The sequence below is a fragment of the Tamandua tetradactyla genome, chromosome 7 (genome assembly GCF_023851605.1).
Source record: "Tamandua tetradactyla isolate mTamTet1 chromosome 7, mTamTet1.pri, whole genome shotgun sequence".
Classification (NCBI taxonomy): Eukaryota; Metazoa; Chordata; class Mammalia; order Pilosa; family Myrmecophagidae; genus Tamandua; species Tamandua tetradactyla.
In genome coordinates this window covers 144938020-144957022 of record NC_135333.1, presented here as the reverse complement: position 1 = coordinate 144957022, position 19003 = coordinate 144938020, and the positions used below count along the sequence as shown (strand labels likewise).

The 19003-nt window shown below is 33.6% G+C and overlaps 1 protein-coding gene across 7 annotated transcripts in view; it reads left to right on the top strand.

Moving 5' to 3' along the window:
- Positions 1–18255, top strand: part of NAP1L1 (nucleosome assembly protein 1 like 1) — a 30136-nt gene extending 11881 nt beyond the window's left edge. For 2 of the 7 annotated variants that reach the window (XM_077111474.1, XM_077111477.1), the window contains exons 3-15: positions 1778–1863; positions 3173–3275; positions 8336–8477; positions 8680–8760; positions 9496–9624; positions 11737–11808; positions 12524–12663; positions 13092–13237; positions 13329–13348; positions 14949–15071; positions 15881–15910; positions 16420–16470; positions 17356–18255. In XM_077111474.1, the coding sequence (XP_076967589.1) occupies positions 1778–1863; positions 3173–3275; positions 8336–8477; positions 8680–8760; positions 9496–9624; positions 11737–11808; positions 12524–12663; positions 13092–13237; positions 13329–13348; positions 14949–15071; positions 15881–15910; positions 16420–16470; positions 17356–17391 (1159 nt within the window). In that variant the 3' untranslated portion in view covers positions 17392–18255. Of the gene's footprint in view, positions 1–1777; positions 1864–3172; positions 3276–8335; positions 8478–8679; positions 8761–9495; positions 9625–11736; positions 11809–12523; positions 12664–13091; positions 13238–13328; positions 13349–14948; positions 15072–15880; positions 15911–16148; positions 16471–17355 lie in introns of all 7 variants that reach the window. The other 5 variants (XM_077111478.1, XM_077111479.1, XM_077111476.1 and 2 more) reach the window with 4 other exon arrangements.
- Positions 18256–19003: the final 748 nt, after the last annotated feature.

The following is a 19003-nucleotide window of genomic DNA, read 5'->3' as shown; positions in this document are numbered from 1 at the left end:
TATCAGTTTTAACTTAGTCTTCTCTATTTTAGCCAGCCCTAGTTTTAGAAGTGTACTGCCAGTTCTTATCCTTTCAAAGATGCCGTGTCTATAAATTGGACTGGTTCTCACCTTTCTCTACTGCTAGCTTATAATTGGTTCTCTGAGTGAAGTTCATTACTAGTTGTCTGTTTTCCACCTTTCCAGATTTTGCTGCTCTTTTTTCCCTTGTCCTCCTGTATTTATCTGTTTGAAAACCTTTTTATCATTATTTTAGTAAGGATTTGGGGATGATTAGGATCAAATGAGTATGTACAGTCTGCCATCTTAACCTGGAACCCTCTGTTTTTAACTTTTTAAAAAAGAATATAAACTGGTGTGGCAGCTTGATTTCTGCCTTCCACCTTCTCCCAACCAGTATTTGGTTTTGGATGCTTGTGAAACCTGTTAAAGGCCAGGGTTTTTGTTCTTTAAAGCAGGTTGGCCAATTTTATCCCAGTAAAGGGCCTGGTAATAAATATTTTAGGCATTTGGGATTATACAGTCTCTTGCACTTATAGTTAATATGTAAATGAATTAGCAAATAACAAAATTAGTATTGTTTCAATAAAACTTTATTTACAAAAAATGGGGTATTTTGTAAATCCATATTTACAAATCCATATTTACAAAATGGATTTGGCCATGGAATGTAGTGTGTGGACCCGTTTTAAAGCCTTAAGATTTAGACAGTTCAATAAATGATTGAATGAAATGACACTAGAGGAAGAGTTGTTCCATGTTATCTTTGGCCAGTAGTCTTTAATTCTAAGTATGTGTGTGTACTTAAGGTTACTCTAAATCAAAGATAGTGGAGAATTAATTTCTATTGGGAAGGCTCAGATTTTTTTCCTTAGTTTTCATGGACTTAAATTTTGCTGGCAGTATACAACTGACCTTTTCTATACTAACTAGTTGGTGTTTGTCCCTAAATTTACTTTTTCAAATGCTGTTTATATATATGAAAGTAACTAAATGTCTAATTCAAATTTTAAAATGTAAAATATCACAAGGAATTGGATATTGATATTGGCCCAGTATATTGACTTAGATATCCTTATTTTTTTAATTTTTTTATTTTTTTACTAGTTGTGATCTCATGTTCAAAAACTATTTTTTTGGTGATTCTTTAAGATGGAATGAAAAGGATGCCATTTTAAAACATTTTACCCCCTCTCAGTGGTGCCATTTATCAGGCTTTGTTCTAAGCATGGAGTAGACTCAGAGGTCTTTCCTTAACTTTTACTACTCTTCTGCTTTCCCCACTATGAAGTAAAGAAAAAGGAAAATTCTGGTGTATTGAGTACAGGTTGGTATGGTTGCTCCACAACCATCAAGGATCCAGGCTCCTTGTGTTTTATCAAAATTCCTTCATCCTTAGTTGGTGACTTCCATTCTTTAGGATATCTCATGATCCCAGGTGACTGCTGAAGCTCTAGCTATTACGTCCATTTTACAGGTAGGAGGGGTTAAAGTGAGGGAAGAAGCTCCAAAAGGCTTACCAGATACTACCACTCTATGAGGAAGCTTCTTCAAAGTTCTATGCTATGTTTATCTTACTGCCCAAAACAAAGTATAAATACTTCCAGTTTGTACTAGTTTACATATAAAGTTAAAAGAAAAACTGAGCTACCTTTTACATTTCCTATTGTGTGTCTGTGAAAGAGGCATATTAATCTAGAAAATGAATTTAAGTTTTTCTATATATTTTTTGGAAATTGGTACATTTGAACCTTGGTGTGATACTATGATGTTGTAGCAAAGAACAGTCTGAACTTGATCAAGATTTGGATGATGTTGAAGAAGTAGAAGAAGAAGAAACTGGTGAAGAAACAAAAATCAAAGGTATTATTTTAAATTACTTCAGGAGCCAATGATTGCTGGCACATGTCCTTTAGCGGGTAGTATTAAGTACCATTCTTTTTTTGGACCCTTTTTCTACTTTACTCACTGGTCCCAGCCTCTAGTTCAGTGATGGTTCATGCGTGTTTGTGTGTGTGTATGTGTGAATGTATGAAAGCTAGAGAGGTAGTAAGGAAAGGTTTGTATATAGTGACCCATGAAAAATCTCTGCATGTACCCTCTCCTGTAGAAGTGAAATGGCATAGCTGCGTCAAACAGCTACTGATAGTTTTGCCTTTTATTTTGAAATGTTACAGGTGGTTGTGGGGTTGTTTTGGTGGTGCCTCTAAACAAAAGACTGGTTTAGGTTTATATTTGAAAATATGTTTAGTGTGGAAAATATGCTCATGCATGTCTTTTTTAATCTACTCCAAACAAAAAGACATTTATTAAATGTAGGCAAAATTGTCCAGAGTTCACTTTAGCAGATAATTGAAAGGAAGAGAAATTGTGCTGTTTTAGTGTTGTGCCCTGTGGGTTAGGGCTGAGCATATTAAGTTACAAGATAATTCATCTTTTTGTTTTTTAGCCAGATGGAAGTTAATTGTATGGGAGGACTTTGAAACTTGTTGCTTAGCATAACTATATCATCCAATAATTTATTGGATGGAAGTGAATTAATTGAATTGCAAGTGAATTGACCTTCAGAGTGGGGGATTTATGGCAGTTTTGGGTGATTGTATTGTTGAAGAGAAGATAGCAACACTTTTTTGCTGTATTTAGCTTATATTTAGATTGAGTATAATTTTTAGAAGCCATCTTATCAAAATTTTGTTTGGCTTCAGTTACAACCTTTAGTAACTACCACAACTATAAGCTTTTTCTATTCATATACACATAAGTACATTATGCATGCATCAAACAAACCTTAAGGTCCACTTCACTCCTCTGTCTTTATCCCAGGCTTAAAGCTCACTATATTTGCAGCTTTCTGATAGGCATCTGGTTGAAGCTTTGATCCAAAATGCAAGGTGGGTAAAACACAAAACACTAGAAAGAGGAAAGGATATTGTTCATAGTGGTTGTGACAAGGGCCCTGAGAAATGGTGTACATTAGAGATGAGGAATCTCAGCTTTTCCTGAACGTTGGATTTTCCTAGATTATGTTTTCTTTAGCTTGTTGCCCATCTCTACTCATACCAGTGATTGTGAGCAAATCAGGAAAACTTCATGATTGGATTGTCCTATTAAAATAGCATAATTCATTTTCATAAAATCCTTCTTTCGATGCCCCTCCCCCCTTTTTTTAAAGCACGTCAGCTGACTGTTCAAATGATGCAAAATCCTCAGATTCTTGCAGCCCTTCAAGAAAGACTTGATGGTCTGGTAGAAACACCAACAGGATACATTGAAAGGTACAAGTTCTTATTTTCCATAGTTCTAATTTATCCTTCTGTAATCAGCATTGCAGGTGTATCTTTTTAAAGACCTTGTAAGGCTTAGTTTGGTATGTAATACTGGAAGGTTAATGTTTGTTAGTATCTAGTGTAGAATTGGGAGTTTAAAAATTTGCTAAGTACTACCAATTTAGACTTGGTCTCTTGAAGTTTATTTTGGTTCTAGTCCAAAACCAAAACTGATCTTTAAAATTTGTTTAGAAGTTTGTCTGAATACATGCACAGAACTAGAAGAAATACCAATTTCTTCTATTTGTTTCATCAATGATAAAAATAATAGCCTAGATATCTTGTTCTGCTTATAATTTTCTTTATTCAAATGAATGATTTTAAGATCCATCCATGTTGTTATCTATATGCCTCTCTAGTCTATAGCTTCTAACTGCTGCATAGTTCACTATGGTGCATGTTCACCGTATTTTATTTATTCTCCCTATGATGGACACACACCTAGATTTCCTTGAACCTCCACCACAGATTTCTTTGCAGTGGACATCCTTGTGCATATCCTGTTAAGGAACTGGTAAAAATTTCTTTGGGGCATGTACTGAGCAGCGAAATTGCTAAGTTACAGAGGTTATGGAAGCTATAAGTACTTCCAGTTTCCTCTCCAGAATGGCTGTGCCCAGTGCATGAAGGATGTTTATCCTATTGCTACCAACAGTTGGCATCATCCAGCTGTAGTTGGCCATCCATCTAATGGGTATGAATTCAGTTTGATTTGTATTTTCTGATTTCTAATGAGTTTTGAACTTCTCTTCATAATGCTTGTGAGACCTTTAAGTTGCCCATTTGTACTTTGCCTATTTTTCTGTAGAAATTACTGTCTTTTTCCTGTTTTGCAATTCTTTATCAGATTTAGACATTGTAAATAATCTATTGTGTCATGTCTTAATTATCCATAGCATCCTTCATTAGACAGAAACCCTTAATTTTTATGTAATAACATTTTTTTCCTCTGGCTTATGTTTTTGGAGTTTCATTAACTAGTTTTACCTTTCACATTTGGGTCTTTGTATTTGGTGTAGGTAAGCATCTAGTTGTCATAACACTTAACCAAACAATCCATCTTCCCTTATCTATTTGTGGTACCACATTTTTTGTATATCAAGTTTTATAAACAATTGTATTTTGTCTTTGAGCAACTCTCTTCTGTTTCATTGGGTTTTTTGTCTATTCTTTTGAAGCGTCACACTTATTACTATGACTTTATAGTATATCTTAATATATCTGATAGGACAGGTCTCCTCTTTTCACAATACCTCACCTCCATCCCACACTTTTAACGTTGACTTAACTGTATACCATATGTAGACCTTTATTCCAGTTATGCTTTTGACATAGGTTATCAGGGGTCTTCAAAAAAGACAATAGAAATTTTTATAGCGATGACATTGAATTTATATATTAATACGGTAAAGATAATTATTCTTACTCATATCTCTGCATTTATTTGGATCATAGTCTGTCTTAAGTTTTATTCATATCTTCTATTCTATACTTGGTTAATTACTTATAGTTGTGTAGCTGTTTTGAATGATTTTTTTTCTTTATTTGTGTGTTTTCTGGTTAGTTGTTCCTATAGAGAGAACTGCTGTTTTTTTCTTTATGTCCATCTTGAATCTAGTAACCTTACTATAGTCTTAGTGTAGTAATTTGTTCTGCTCTTTTCCTCGTTAGGTAAAAGATGCAATGATGGCAGTTTTAGCTCTTATCTCGTACCTTACATCACTATTTTTTCTTTATTTAGCATTAGCCAAGATTTTCAGTACTATAAACATTAGCATCTTTGAGGAATTGGGTTTGTGGTTTCACATTATTAAATTCAGTACCTGTTCATAATTTTTTAAAATCAGACTTTATTTTCTCTGTCAGTTCAAATGGTCTTGAATATTCTACTTGAAAATGTTTAGATACTAAATACATATTTTGGTAGTTTCTGATATTGAACTATTCCTTGCATTCCAGGAATAAACTTAAACATAATGCATTGTGGTTACACTGCTGAGTTTGGTAGTTATTTTATTTAGGATCCTCATTCATTGGTGAAATGAACTCCTGTGTGTATATGTACATGGGTGGACACTTGCATTTGTGTATGCATATATATAAACTCTTGGGGGGTGATGATAACTATCTTTAACTGGTTTTGGAGTTTGGATTTTAACTGCCTCATGAGGTGAACAGGGCTGAATTTACTTTTTGTCCTTTTTTGGAAACAACTTGTATATATATGACAGGAATTAATAGTTCCTAAATGATTGGTAGAACTCTCTTGTAAAAATTCACTTAAGCCTTGGAGTTCAGGAAGTAAAGGCCCTGGGAAGTTTTGACTACCGTTTTTTTATATACTAGCTGTCTACGTACTAGTATGTACCATTTTTTACATACTAGTAGTCTATTCATGTTCTCTCTCCTGCCAATTTGGCGTCTTATAGTCTTCTAAAAATGTATGCATGTGTGCATTTTAGAAGTCTAATTGTTTTCTTATATTCTATATTTTGCATTCTAGTCTTACCAGGGATTTCTTGATCTTAACATTGTTTTTTTAGAACCGGCTTTTGGGTTCTTATTTATATGTATTTTACTGCCCTCGACATATCTTCCATCCTTGTATCTTCACTGGTATGAGTGTTTGCTCTTTTAGTAGTAAGTTTAACCTCTTTGCATTTTTTTTAAAGTTATACTGTTTTGGGCCTTAATGCTGCCATCTTTCCCTATTTGTTATTGTACTTCTCTTTTTCCCCTTTTCTGCTTTCCATTGGCTAGATCAAATAGCCTTCTATCATTCTGTTTTTTTTTGTTGATTGCCCTAAAACCTAACTAAGCTTTTATATCCTTCTATTGATTTCTTAAATTTATATATTTAAGAAATATATATTGCTTATAAGTGTATTTTTTCCTGTGTTTTTTGTTTGTTTGTTTCTCTTTCTTTTTTCCACCTATAAGACAGCGGTAACATTTGCAAAAATATTTGACCACTAATACCTTAATAAGTTGTAAGTTCAAAAATTTTAAATATCTTAAAAATTCCACTGCATTTTCCCTATATGTTTTCTTTTGAAGCCTGGTATCAGTCTGGTTCTCATTCCTGTATAGGTCTTTCACTGAACACCTTCAGAATTTTTTTTTTGTCTTTGATATTTGCAAATCTCACTAACATGTTTAAGGTATAAAGTGTGAGAGTTTTCTCACTTGTTTAACTCTGGAAAACCTCTTCTCATTTCTTCAGATCCCCTCTACCCCTTTCTTTGGTATTCTACTGGTATTCCATATCTCTTAGCTATTTTTCTGTCTTTTTTCTTCTGCCTTCTGGGACAGCTTTTAAACCTTATGAACTTGTTCCTCAGCTGAATCCAATCCTGTTTATGGTGTTTGTTGGTTATTTTAGCTACTGTGTTTTCCATACTTAATATTTTCACTTTGATTTAGATTTCTTGGTCTTGTTTCATACTGTATCTTCTCTCATCTTTAAAAAATAATTTACATGCCTGCTTTAAGTTCTTCATCTAATAAGAGTTTTTGCTTTAGATGATGTATATTTTGACCTTCGAACTCATCCGGCTCATGCATGCACTCAGGGGGATCTCAGTCATTCTGGTAATGAGTATTGAAGAAATAATGAATGTAAGGCTCTAGTCTCTGACAGTCCCATAGGGTCTACAGAGAGGAGACTGATGAGCCTAAGATGGAAAGCTCCATTCACCTCAGACTCACTCATTTGTTGCCAGTTCCACTGAAATAATTTTTTCTATTTAGCTTTGGGGAGGAGGGAGGCATTCTTCCTTGGTTGGATTCACTATATCTAGATAAGAGGCTCTAAAGGAATTAAGTGTTTTTGAGGGCTGTGAACCTATCCAGCTCTTATCAACTCTTACTCCTACCTTCATGTTATCTGGCCCTGGGCTTTTGCAAAAGGTGAAGGAGATCATGCAGTGATTGTTTTCAAGGCAAGAGCAGTGTTTTAAAAAAGGTTTTTTCTGACTTGCCCTCTATTCTTCTATACTGTTCATCCCCACCTCAGTTTGCAGCTCACCTTATGCAGTTAAAGACAGCCTTGTACAGAAGTTGCTTATAGGATGTGGGTGTAGGTACGTGTATTTGTGTGCCTGGTTTATTCATTTCCTTCTCAGCTCTAAAGTTTCTTTAGGATTGATTTGGGGGGGTGGAGAAGGGGTGGAAGGTACTAGCCAATGCTAGTTGACCTTAACAAACCATTACACTTTCTACTTTCAATTGTAAGAAATCTTATCTGTGGCAGGAATTTTTAGCCTGGATTCTGGATCTGTTTCACAGATATTCTGAAGCTTAGATGAATTATGAGCGTGAACATTTTCTTGGGTTGAAAAGGGATTCATGATTTTAATTCTTCAGGGGGCTCATAACCAGATGTTTAACTTATTTAAAAGTTCATGTTCCATAGGTAAATTGTATGCATATGAATTATAACTCAATAAAGCTGTTACTTCAAAAAAACCAATGTGCCCTCTTGATAAAATTCTTATTTAATACAGTTTCAAATTCCAGATTAAATATAGAAACTAAAATAGATAATAGTGTGAGATACTATCCTTTTTTGCAATATACATATGATCACCTCCTTACCCCTTTATTAGCTGATAGATGAGGTATATATATTTAAAAAAAGTTTTCAGATGATTATTTTTCTCAAAGGTAGAATCGTCAGTCTGTGACTTTTTAACTTTATAAGAGAAACTGCATTTATAGATGAGATGCCAGCACTGACAAGTCCAACACTGAACTTGGTTACAATTAAAGATTTGGGGTTGGTGATGATGATTAACATTTTCTTATCAATTTGCCAGTTCTATTTTTGAAATATTTTATAGCCAAGGGGGTTGTATATTTATGTCTTGAATTTTAAATGCTTTATGAATGAGTATTTTTATGCTTCAAATGAGAAGACCTATCATTCACTAACTTATGCTTTAATTTGGTAAAAGAGGTGTAACTTGTGTTTTATTCTGCTTTCTAACTGGTACTTTCTAATCTCTCAGCTTGCCTAGGGTAGTTAAAAGACGAGTGAATGCCCTTAAAAACCTTCAAGTTAAGTGTGCACAGATAGAAGCCAAATTCTATGAGGAAGTACATGATCTTGAAAGAAAGTATGCTGTTCTCTATCAGCCTCTATTTGATAAGGTAATACTTTAGACTACTTTGTTTCGTTTATCTATAATTCTAAAAGATAGTGAGGCTTTTTAATTTAAGTCACTGAAAAGGTTTTTAGAGGTACTTAGGAAAACTATCAGTAATGGTGCTTAAAGTTTTAATATGTGTTAATTACATCTAAAATCTGTAAGAGAGACCATTAGTTTTTTTAAAGCTTCTTTAATCATTTTAGCGATTTGAGATCATCAATGCAATTTATGAACCTACGGAAGAAGAATGTGAATGGAAACCAGATGAGGAAGATGAGATTTCGGTTAGTACCAACTTGGTTATTTTAGTGAGTTTTTAGACTGTGAAACCTTATGAGAAATTATAGCATTAGGTAATGGGTGGGATAATATAACAAAATTAGTGTATTTTTATACTTAGGAAATATTGTAGATAAATAAATGGTGAGTGCATATGAGCAGCTTTTCACAGTGGTTCTGCTTGTACCCACACTCATTTTTCCCTTACATTTTATAGTATTTTTTAGAGATTGTTCCCATTTTTCAAGTTGAGGTTGAGGCTTAAAGTTAAGTGACTTACCCACAACTGTGACAGATCTGTGACACAACTCCAGTGCTCTTTTACACAATTCTGCTTCTCTTACATGATCCTACTATTTTAATCTAGGATGGTATAAAGAATATAATATTTTAAGAATAATGAGGGTTGTGTAGCATTAAACGAAGTCTATATTTATTTTGCTTTTCTTGTTTACTATGCCAGTCTTTATTTCTCGTGAAGTTTTTCAGATTTTTTTCCTAAAGCTGTTTTTCCTATAACTCTAATTTGTAGTGTAGTAGAAGTTTTTGATGGAAGTAAGAACAGCAGTTTTTACATAATTAGATTAAAACTTTCTTGACTCGGAGTTATAATTGGCGATTGTTGATTTTTTGGTTTCTGTATTTTTGCTGCTGCATGTTATGTGACTTAAGGAAATTTATACAAGATTATTAAGCAGTCTAATTTAGATACTCAATATTGTATCCTATTAACTATGAAGGAGGAACTGAAGGAAAAGGCCAAGATTGAAGAGGAGAAAAAGGATGAAGAAAAAGAAGATCCCAAAGGAATTCCTGAATTTTGGTTGACTGTTTTTAAAAATGTTGACTTGCTCAGTGATATGGTTCAGGTAATCTTATTCTTTTGTTTTGTTTTGTTTTTATTGTAAACAAAAACATACAAACATTCTTTGTTTTGTTTTTCACATGGGCAGGCACCGGGAATCGAACCCAGGTCCTCGGGCATGGCAGGCAAGCACTCTTACCTGCTGAGCCACTGTGGCCCGCCCCATACAAACATTCTTGACCAACAGACTTTCTTGACATGGTTACAGTCAGTGGCTCACAGTCTCATCACATAGTTGTATATTCATCACCATGATCATCTTGTTGAACATTTGCATCTCTCCAACAAAAGAAAGAAAAAAGAAAAAACTCATACATAACCTTATCCCTTCCTCTCATTACTAGTAGTACATTAGCAGGTACATTGAACTCAAGGAATTGATTTACCATTTTTTTTCTTTTCCTTTAAGAGCATAACTTTAAGAGTCCCACATGTTCAGTTCTCTGTTCCTCCAGCCTAGTTCTGTATGATACTAAAATGGTGGGTGGGAAGATTGCCCTCTTAGACATCAGCTCATGAGTGATATATATGCCTTCAAAAACTAGAGATTCCTACTTTAATCATCCCATCAGTATATCTAAATATGTTTTTAAATATTTTTATTTTAGCTTTATGCCATTTCTTATTAAGTATATGATATGGCTCTAGGATCTATTGATTAAATTTGTCTTAACTCATTTCGATGAGTATTTATGGAACTCACATGACAGACACTATACCGGGTACAGACACAAAGATGAACAGTCGAAGGACCTTTCTTTCTTTAGCTCTGCTCCAACATCACTAGACCTTTGTGACAGTTTGGGAACAGGGCTACACATAGTGGTCTAGGTTTTTGAACAAGTTGAGGACAGTATTTTATTTATGGGTATCTTTCAACTGAATCCCAGCATAAGCCTTTTTTGATATAATGAGCATCTTTTTTCTGCTCTAAGGGTCACAAGTATGTTCAGTTGTGGACTTCTGGGGATCAACACCTTTAACTCTTCCCAGTAACAGTGAATGAGATGCTATTTCTTCAGAATTTTTTTTCTCTGAAGTCAGTTTTACATTTCTACACCTATATGCACCTCCATTGTGGGGAAAGGCACTTATGAACTGGATCTCACTGGTCTGGAGCTGAATATTCAGTGACTCCTGAACTCCTCTTGGGGTCACTGCCTCTTAATGAGCTCCTTCTACTCTTCTGTATGGGCTGGAACCCGCTCTCAGACAGCTAGCCCGACCATCTCAGGCCTCTATGCTAATCTTATTCTTAAAAACAAAGTTTTCCTTACTTTCAACAGTTTCGGACTACTTCATTGTTGACTGTTAGAGAAAATTGCTTTGATTCTTTTGAAACTGCTATTCATAAAAGGTAGTCAAATAAATTAAAATTCATTTTTAACATTAGATAATGAAATGATCCTGAGAACTACTAAATAGTTGTTTCATTTACATACTTAGAATGGAGGTAGGATGAGGGAAAGAATCTTGTAGTTTCAATTGTATTCCCCAAGAAGACCTTGTAATTCTGCTACAGATTATCCCAAGGGATATTTGCATTTTAAAAGAACACTTTAGAGATCTTTAACTCTTAAATGCCACTTTCTCTGGGAAACCACATGCCACATTCAGGAAGCCTGTCCTAATAAGAAGCATTCCTTGAGCTACTGCCATCTGCGTTGATGCCCAGTCAGTAATTGTTGGAAGTTAACAAGGGCAAGGAGGACTAGTATCGACACATGAATGCTTATTAGTTTCTACTTAAGGAAAATAGAAAAGAGGTCAGACAGAAGGAAAGGGGGGGAAAAAGCAGATGAAAAAGGCAGCACTCATGGTCAAGAAACATTTTTAAAGCAAGCATGCATGCCTTATTTGGATTTGGTTTTGCACTTCTCGGCCCATTCAGCTAGTATAATGTAGTTGTCAGTTCTCTATGTAGTCATTTTCTCTACCAGTGGTAGTGGAATCACAGTTTAAACTGTCTTTGACATGAGCCATGACCAGGAGAGTTTACTAAAACTTAACTACATACTATGTTTCACTTAATCAGCTAGTGTTTATTGCCTATTAAGAGACCACTAACCCCAAAATAGTATAATGCTCATTTTTATTATATTTCTTGATTTGAAAGGAACATGATGAACCTATTTTGAAGCACTTGAAGGATATTAAAGTGAAGTTCTCAGATGCTGGTCAGCCTATGGTAAAAGAACTTTAAAATGTTTTTAGTTTTGTAACATTTGATACTTGCAGATAGATAAATGGAACTCTTAAAAAAGAGGTGACATTCAGGGGTTCGGGACAGGGTAGGAAGGAATTAAACCTTATACTTGGTGCTCTTTCAATGTTGATAATATTTGAATTTGCTAATTGGGAGGCAGTTTTTCTCTATTCTTTCTCTGAACATAAACTATTTCCAAAATAAAGTCAATCCTTGATTATTTTACGGCTGGATTAAAGTGAATATTTTTTCACTCTTAAAAGTCATGTGTCTGGAAATTACATGAAACAAGATGTTAGTTCTAACTATGAATTAAGCTATTGTAAGCCGTAGTTCTTGTATTACCCACAGCAATGTTAGGTTTCTTCTCTGTCAACTTAGGCTGCAGTCTGATATTTAAAAGCCCACTTTGTCAGGGGTGGGAATGGGTGACTTGATCAGTTTATTTATTATGTAAATGTGTTACTTAGTAGTAGTTGTAAATTGAACTAAATTTTATTCTATTTATTTTGTGGGCCTTGCTCTTTTTACATGATTTAGGGTTTGTCTAACCCCCTCTTCACGATTGTATTTCAGAATAGAAATAACATTCTCATTTAGAATTTTAAAAGTCATAGAATTGGTTTTTATTTATTAAAGCATTAAAAATTGAGATGTAGCTATTTAACTAATTTCTATCTTTATTTTCCTTTCTTAGAGTTTTGTCTTAGAATTTCACTTTGAACCCAATGAGTATTTCACAAATGAAGTGTTGACAAAGACATATAGGATGAGGTCAGAACCAGATGATTCTGATCCCTTTTCTTTTGATGGACCGGAAATTATGGGTTGTACAGGGTGAGTTTATTTTACTAGAACAGATAGTTAAATCTGCTTTTGTTTTACTTATTTGTGATGCATGGTATTTTCTAGTCTGTTGTGTGCTTGCTGCATATATGCATACATATCTTGTTTATCTCCTGTCATTTCAAGAAGAGCTTTAGCTCTTAAGACTAATATATAAACGTATTTCTAGAAAGAACTGCACATTTAAATTTATCATACTGTAAGATTGCTAATTGTAAATGTAATATTTGTTGAAAAAGTTTGTTTCAAAATAAAATTTTTCCCTTTACACTAATACAGAAAGCATCTGTGAGCCAGTTTCTCCCTCTTTCCCTAAATTTTGGGATCTACATACAGCATTTAATTTTAAAACATTCTGCTCACCTGACAAAATCAGTGTGCTTAATTATAAGAAGCTTTGTTTCCCTTTGTTTCGGAAGGTGTCAGATAGATTGGAAAAAAGGAAAGAATGTCACTTTGAAAACCATTAAGAAGAAACAGAAACACAAGGGACGTGGTACAGTTCGTACAGTGACTAAAACCGTCTCCAATGACTCTTTCTTTAATTTTTTTGCCCCTCCTGAAGGTATATAGTTTTGTTTGAGTATTAATTGTTATTTTATAATAAACTTTGCTTGATTTCTTATTCATTTGAATTTCTTTTCTCAATTTTACAGTTCCTGAGAGTGGAGATCTGGTAAGTTGCATATTTAATTATATTGTTTACTTTATTTGCAATTAAAGCACTGGGTTTCAGAAGTCAAGAATGGGGATGGTTGTTACTAACATGGTTCTTTGAGGCCTGCAGTGCATGGGGCTGCCCTTTATGGATCTGAAAAAAAAATTGTTCCACGTAAAATGCTAATAATGCCTCCTTTGAGAAGCACTGAGGCAAAGGATTTCCTTTCTTTTGAGCCTTGGAAGTATTTCTGTGAAGGATTTAATTTTTCAAAACAAGGTTTCTTCCTTATCAGAACAAAAATGTATTGAGGCATTTGTACTATTTACTAAACTCCTAACCACATTCTATTAGAACCCTTTCTTTTTGTTATTACAATGGAAATAATGGTTTCATGAGGTACCATATAGCCAAGAACTATGAAATTTGCCTGGCATATAGCCTGAGCTGAGGAACGATCTCACAGAAAGGTAGGCCAGATATATTTTAAATTTGGTCCTTGGTTCAAGCTTTTCAATTTAAATTAACTGAGGTAGTTTTGTGCATATGTGAAATTATAAATTAATGATTGAATACTTTCAAATTAGAGTGGTCTTAGCTGACACTTAGACTGGATCTGCAAAAGTCAAGTATTGCTGTTTAAAAAGAGTAATTACTGAGTCGAAGTGTCTTTATAGGACATAAAGTAGGAATATTGATAAAGCAGTATGTGTTTATTTGGCTAACTGTTTCTGAGCATTATGACAGAATTCACCATTTTCATGTCAATGGATGGGTTGGAGTTCTTGTGTTTTTTGTTTGTTTTTCTGCTACTAATTGCTGCTAACAAAAAAAATCTAGTAGTTCTGGGTTGAAGACCTTCACCTGTGTTTGGAATTCTTGAGTTCAGAATCCGTTTGTTTTTATTAGGGTAGATTATATGAAGATAAATCAAAATGGATATTTATGAAATTCAGAGTGTTTACTCACTGTTGAGTATCACAGAAGTTAAAATTGGACTATTCAAATAACATTAGAACCATTTCTGTGCTATAGTTTGCCATATTTAAGAACTGCTAGATTAGGTGGTTCATTGTTTCTATCAATGAGGACTCAGCTCCTTATTCCACATTAAGTAGTCTTAAAACTACAGCTGCTTGGTACTGGGTTTTCTGTTTTAGAATATGTGCTAAGTAATCCTCTGTAGTCTTACTGCCATTATACTTAATCTGTTGTAATTTACAAAAGCCTAAGATTCTTTCTTAGTACTTATTTATTCTAATTGGAGTTTTCTATAATTAGTATTTTGAAAGGAAAGTCACAGTCCTCTAACAAAATTGCTTTTATATTTTACAGTTTAAGCCTGTATAGAACTGGGTTTTGCTTATTTTTATTTTTATTTCACATTTCTCTCTTAGTATGTGTACCAGTACGCTAGCTTTTCTTTTTAATAAAAATCTGTATATCTAGGAAATGTATGTGACTATTTGGTCATTTACATGCAAACTCATTTTAAAATGGAATAAAATGTGAAGTTGAGAGCTTCTTTAGCATATGATTTGAACCCAAGAATCACAGATATGCCAAATTAAATAAATTTATTCTTAAATTTTGTGGTTTTGTTTTTCCTAATAAACAGGATGATGATGCTGAAGCTATCCTTGCTGCAGACTTTGAAATTGGTCACTTTTTACGTGAGCGTATAATCCCAAGATCAGTGTTATACTTTACTGGAGAAGCTATTGAAGATGATGACGATGATGTGAGTGAATGTGAATCCAGCAGTGAAATAATTTGGTGATGAGTGTAGTAGTCAAAATTGGTGAAAGGTTAAATGAATAGATAGATGTTCTTTTAAAAAGCAAGTCATAGAATAATTAGGCTAATTGATGGTCCTATAGATAGCTTTCCTCAGTTGTTTCAGGCAGGTTCCCTAGGATCTTTAGATTCATTTTCCTTCGTTTTTATTTTTCTACTAATAGGAATTCTGAATTGGCAAAATTGTATGATTAGTGTTGTTGATGTATGATCTTCCTTTTTGGCCACATAAAAGAAATCTAGGGTGGGCCACAATGGCTCAGCAGGCAGAGTTCTCGCCTGCCATGCCAGAGGACCCGGGTTCGATTCCCGGTGCCTGCCCATGTAAAAAAGAAATCTAGAAAATTTTTCAGTGCTTGATAACATTTGTTAGGAGGCATAGTTTTACCCAAGGGAATATGAAGTGATGATTACAGTATCTTTAAATGACAATCATTAGAATAGGCTTTTAAGTCCTTTTTGATTGCATGTGTTTCACACGTAAATACAGACAAGTAATATTACAGTAATAATTTGATCATACTCTATCCATATGATGGTACTGCCTTCATCTTAAAAAACTGTCAGGTTTAGATACAGCACTGAGCTAAATGACTACTGAGGCTAATGTCCTTGTAATAATTTATAATCAGTCACCTTAAGGGAAAGTATTTTCCATCCGTTTAGATATTAATGAGTAGAACTGTCAGTGTTACTAGTACCATTCTCAAAGGTGTGTTACACTCAAACTTCATCCTTTTTTCCCTTTTTTAGTATGATGAAGAAGGTGAAGAAGCAGATGAGGTAATGTTTACCAAATGAGCAAATAATTCTGTTTCACACATTGAGAAGCATATTGAATGACTTATGTATTCCTTTGCATATAATCATTATTCTGTGATAATGAGATAAAAATGTTTTTGGAAAAAAGTATGATTTTAGAATTCTACAGCCAAGCAATGTATGTATGAGGTTTCAATAAATAAATTGCAAAACTCAGCAACATTTTTTTTTTATTTCAAATAATTCTGTTCTGCTGCAGGGTTATCAGCTCTTTGAAGAAGTCAAAAGCTGCAGTAAACTTTTTCAACGTTGGCTGCAGTAAATCTTTTCAATAAAAGCTGTCTGGATGTCTCGAGTTGTGTTGGGAAATTTTCGTATTAGAAGCTTTCAAATTAAATTACATTGTCACCAAACTGTAATCATGAAAATCTGTTGACTTATAGAGTAATTTGTATTAAATTCTCCCTACATTATGAGACATTTCTTCCTACTGTACCTACTTCATGGATGCATTTTGAACTTTAATATAGGAAGGGGAAGAAGAAGGAGATGAGGAAAATGATCCAGACTATGACCCCAAGGTGAGCAGAATTAGAGTTACTTAATGTTAGTGAAACACAGGTAAAAGTAACTGGTATTTATGAAAACCAAAGTTTTTCTCCAGTAAATTCCTTAATAACCCATTAACGGATACTGATTTTTTTTTCAGTACCCACTGGCACTTGAATAATGCACATAATTTCAAGCACCTTTTCTAAGAAACATTCTATTTTGCTTCTAACCTTATATTTTTCAGAGTTTCGTGCTAAGTAAATCGTAGGATTTTATTTTATGTTGACATTATTGACAGTTTAGAAACTAAGTTATTGCTTTTGTTCTTAGGTTGTTTTTCCTCCAAAGGAAAGCTTATGAAGAAAGGTCTATTTTTAAAAGATCTGTATGTGGGAGTGCTTGGGAACATAAGAAGTAGTGCTGTTGGTTAGCTTCTCCCAGCTACTTCTGTTTCCCAGACACTGGAGTCCTAGTGTATTATTCCCAGGAAATTTTCGTATCAGGGTTAGTAAAGGCCTTTATCTCTTCTGGAAGATATTTTACCCTAATGAGCAAGTGAGGGTAATTTACAGTTAGGATATTTAACAGGTATGAATTACTTATAACAGTTAAATATGAGAGTTAGTACTTCAAAGAATTGTCATCTTTAAAAAGGCAAAAGTGGCTGGTAATATAATTAACATAAATTGCCTTGTAATTTTATTTAATAGTATAGTTTGCTGTTACTTATTTTAGGGAGTTCATTCAGTAATGTAAAATTTGGACTTTATCAGCATTTCAGTGACTTGCTAATATTTGGAGAAAATTTGACAGAATTGTAAGATACCGTGATAATTTAGAGAGAGAGTAGACTACTATTGAAAAATTCACTGAAGCATGTAGAAGATAGATTGACTTGTTGTTTTCTTTAACAGAAGGAACAAAATCCAGCAGAATGCAAGCAGCAGTGAAGCAGGATGTATGTGGCCTTGCGGATAACCTGCACTGTAATAGCCTAAACACGACTATTATTTACTTACAGCCTTATGTTTTGTATTTTCTTGGTAGACTTGGTAATTTTTTTTTTTTTTTTTTAAGGAAAGGAACTCATATTTTTAAAGACCGGTTTGTTCTACCTAGCTTTTAACTATAGTTTTTCTGTCAGATATGTTGAATGCACAAACTCTCTCAAGCATGTTCATTAATTATTTACATAGTTTGGTTCTGATGGAGTGTTTTTGTCATGTAACCATTAAAGTACAGCTATGAAATTTAACAACTGTTAACTGAAACATTTTTTGCTTCGCAAATTTTTTTCCTAAAGAACCAAAGTATTTTTTCACCCTGTAATTGAATGGGTTTTAAGTCCGCTTGCATTAGCTGTGCCTTTCGTTACTTTGTTATAGAAATGCCGTGACTTACTCTTAAAGAGAAGTTTGGTTTTTTTTTTAACTCAATGAAACAAATATATGGTTAAGAATTTCCAGTAAGAACACACCTGATAACTGTCATTATTTATAGTTTTTTGTATTTTGAGTGACATTTTTATGAGGACATTAGTTCATTATCTTTATTTTTTATCACAGGGAAGTGAATAAAACCTAATTAATTTCATAAGTTGGTATCATACAATTTAGATTTAACTGCACTTTTAAAATTTAAACTCCATTAACTAATAAGCATTTTTTCTTTGTGGTAGGGTCTACCTTCTGCTTCCCTGGAAAGGATGAATTTACATCATTTGACAAGCCTATTTCAAGTTTGTTTTGTTTGCTTGTTTTGTTTTTCAGTCTAAAATAAAAATGTCAAGTACCATTTTAGTTTTCACAAGATAATGTTTTAATTTTGTTTTAATTAAGGTTAGAGGCAGAGGCCTAGTTTGAGTGGTCATGACCAGTTTTTTACCATGTTATTGAAGAAAAGTGTGCCAACTTTGGAAGATGGCACTATATCTAATAAGCTAGTTAAAAAAAGAAAACAGAACTTTAAATGATATAATATGGATTAAAAGGTTAAATTTCATTCCTTTGGATTAAAATTAGAGGCCCCAAGTCTCTGGTTTATTCTTGTTACAAGTATGAGTATGTCATATACCATTCTTCTGTTAACTATGTATTAAAATGGATAGTATTGTTTACTTAACTACCTCACAGATGTGTTGAGGAATATTAAATTTTGTGAAATGTTTGCTCAGTCCCATTGAAAGCTCAAAAATTTGGACCTATTTAATGTATACCACAGATAATTCAGCATCTTATTTATACCAGGGTTTGATAATTCTTAACTGGACAACAAAGGTTAAGTACCTCTTTCTGGATCTGGACAAGCAACACTCTTGCAGATCTTTGTGTGGCTCCTATTATAATAGAAATGAATGAATGAGCAACTATTTTAAAGGTCCAAGGACTTTTTTCAGATATTTTAACGTTGCCATATTGTCGTAATCTTTATTTTAGTCGTGGGACTGAAGTGGAAAAAAGGCCATTTTTGATTTTTAAAAAATTGCCATTAAATTTGAGAGCAGAGCCACACTTTAAATACCTCAGGCTAATTACTGTTAATTTTTTGTGGTGAACCTAAAAC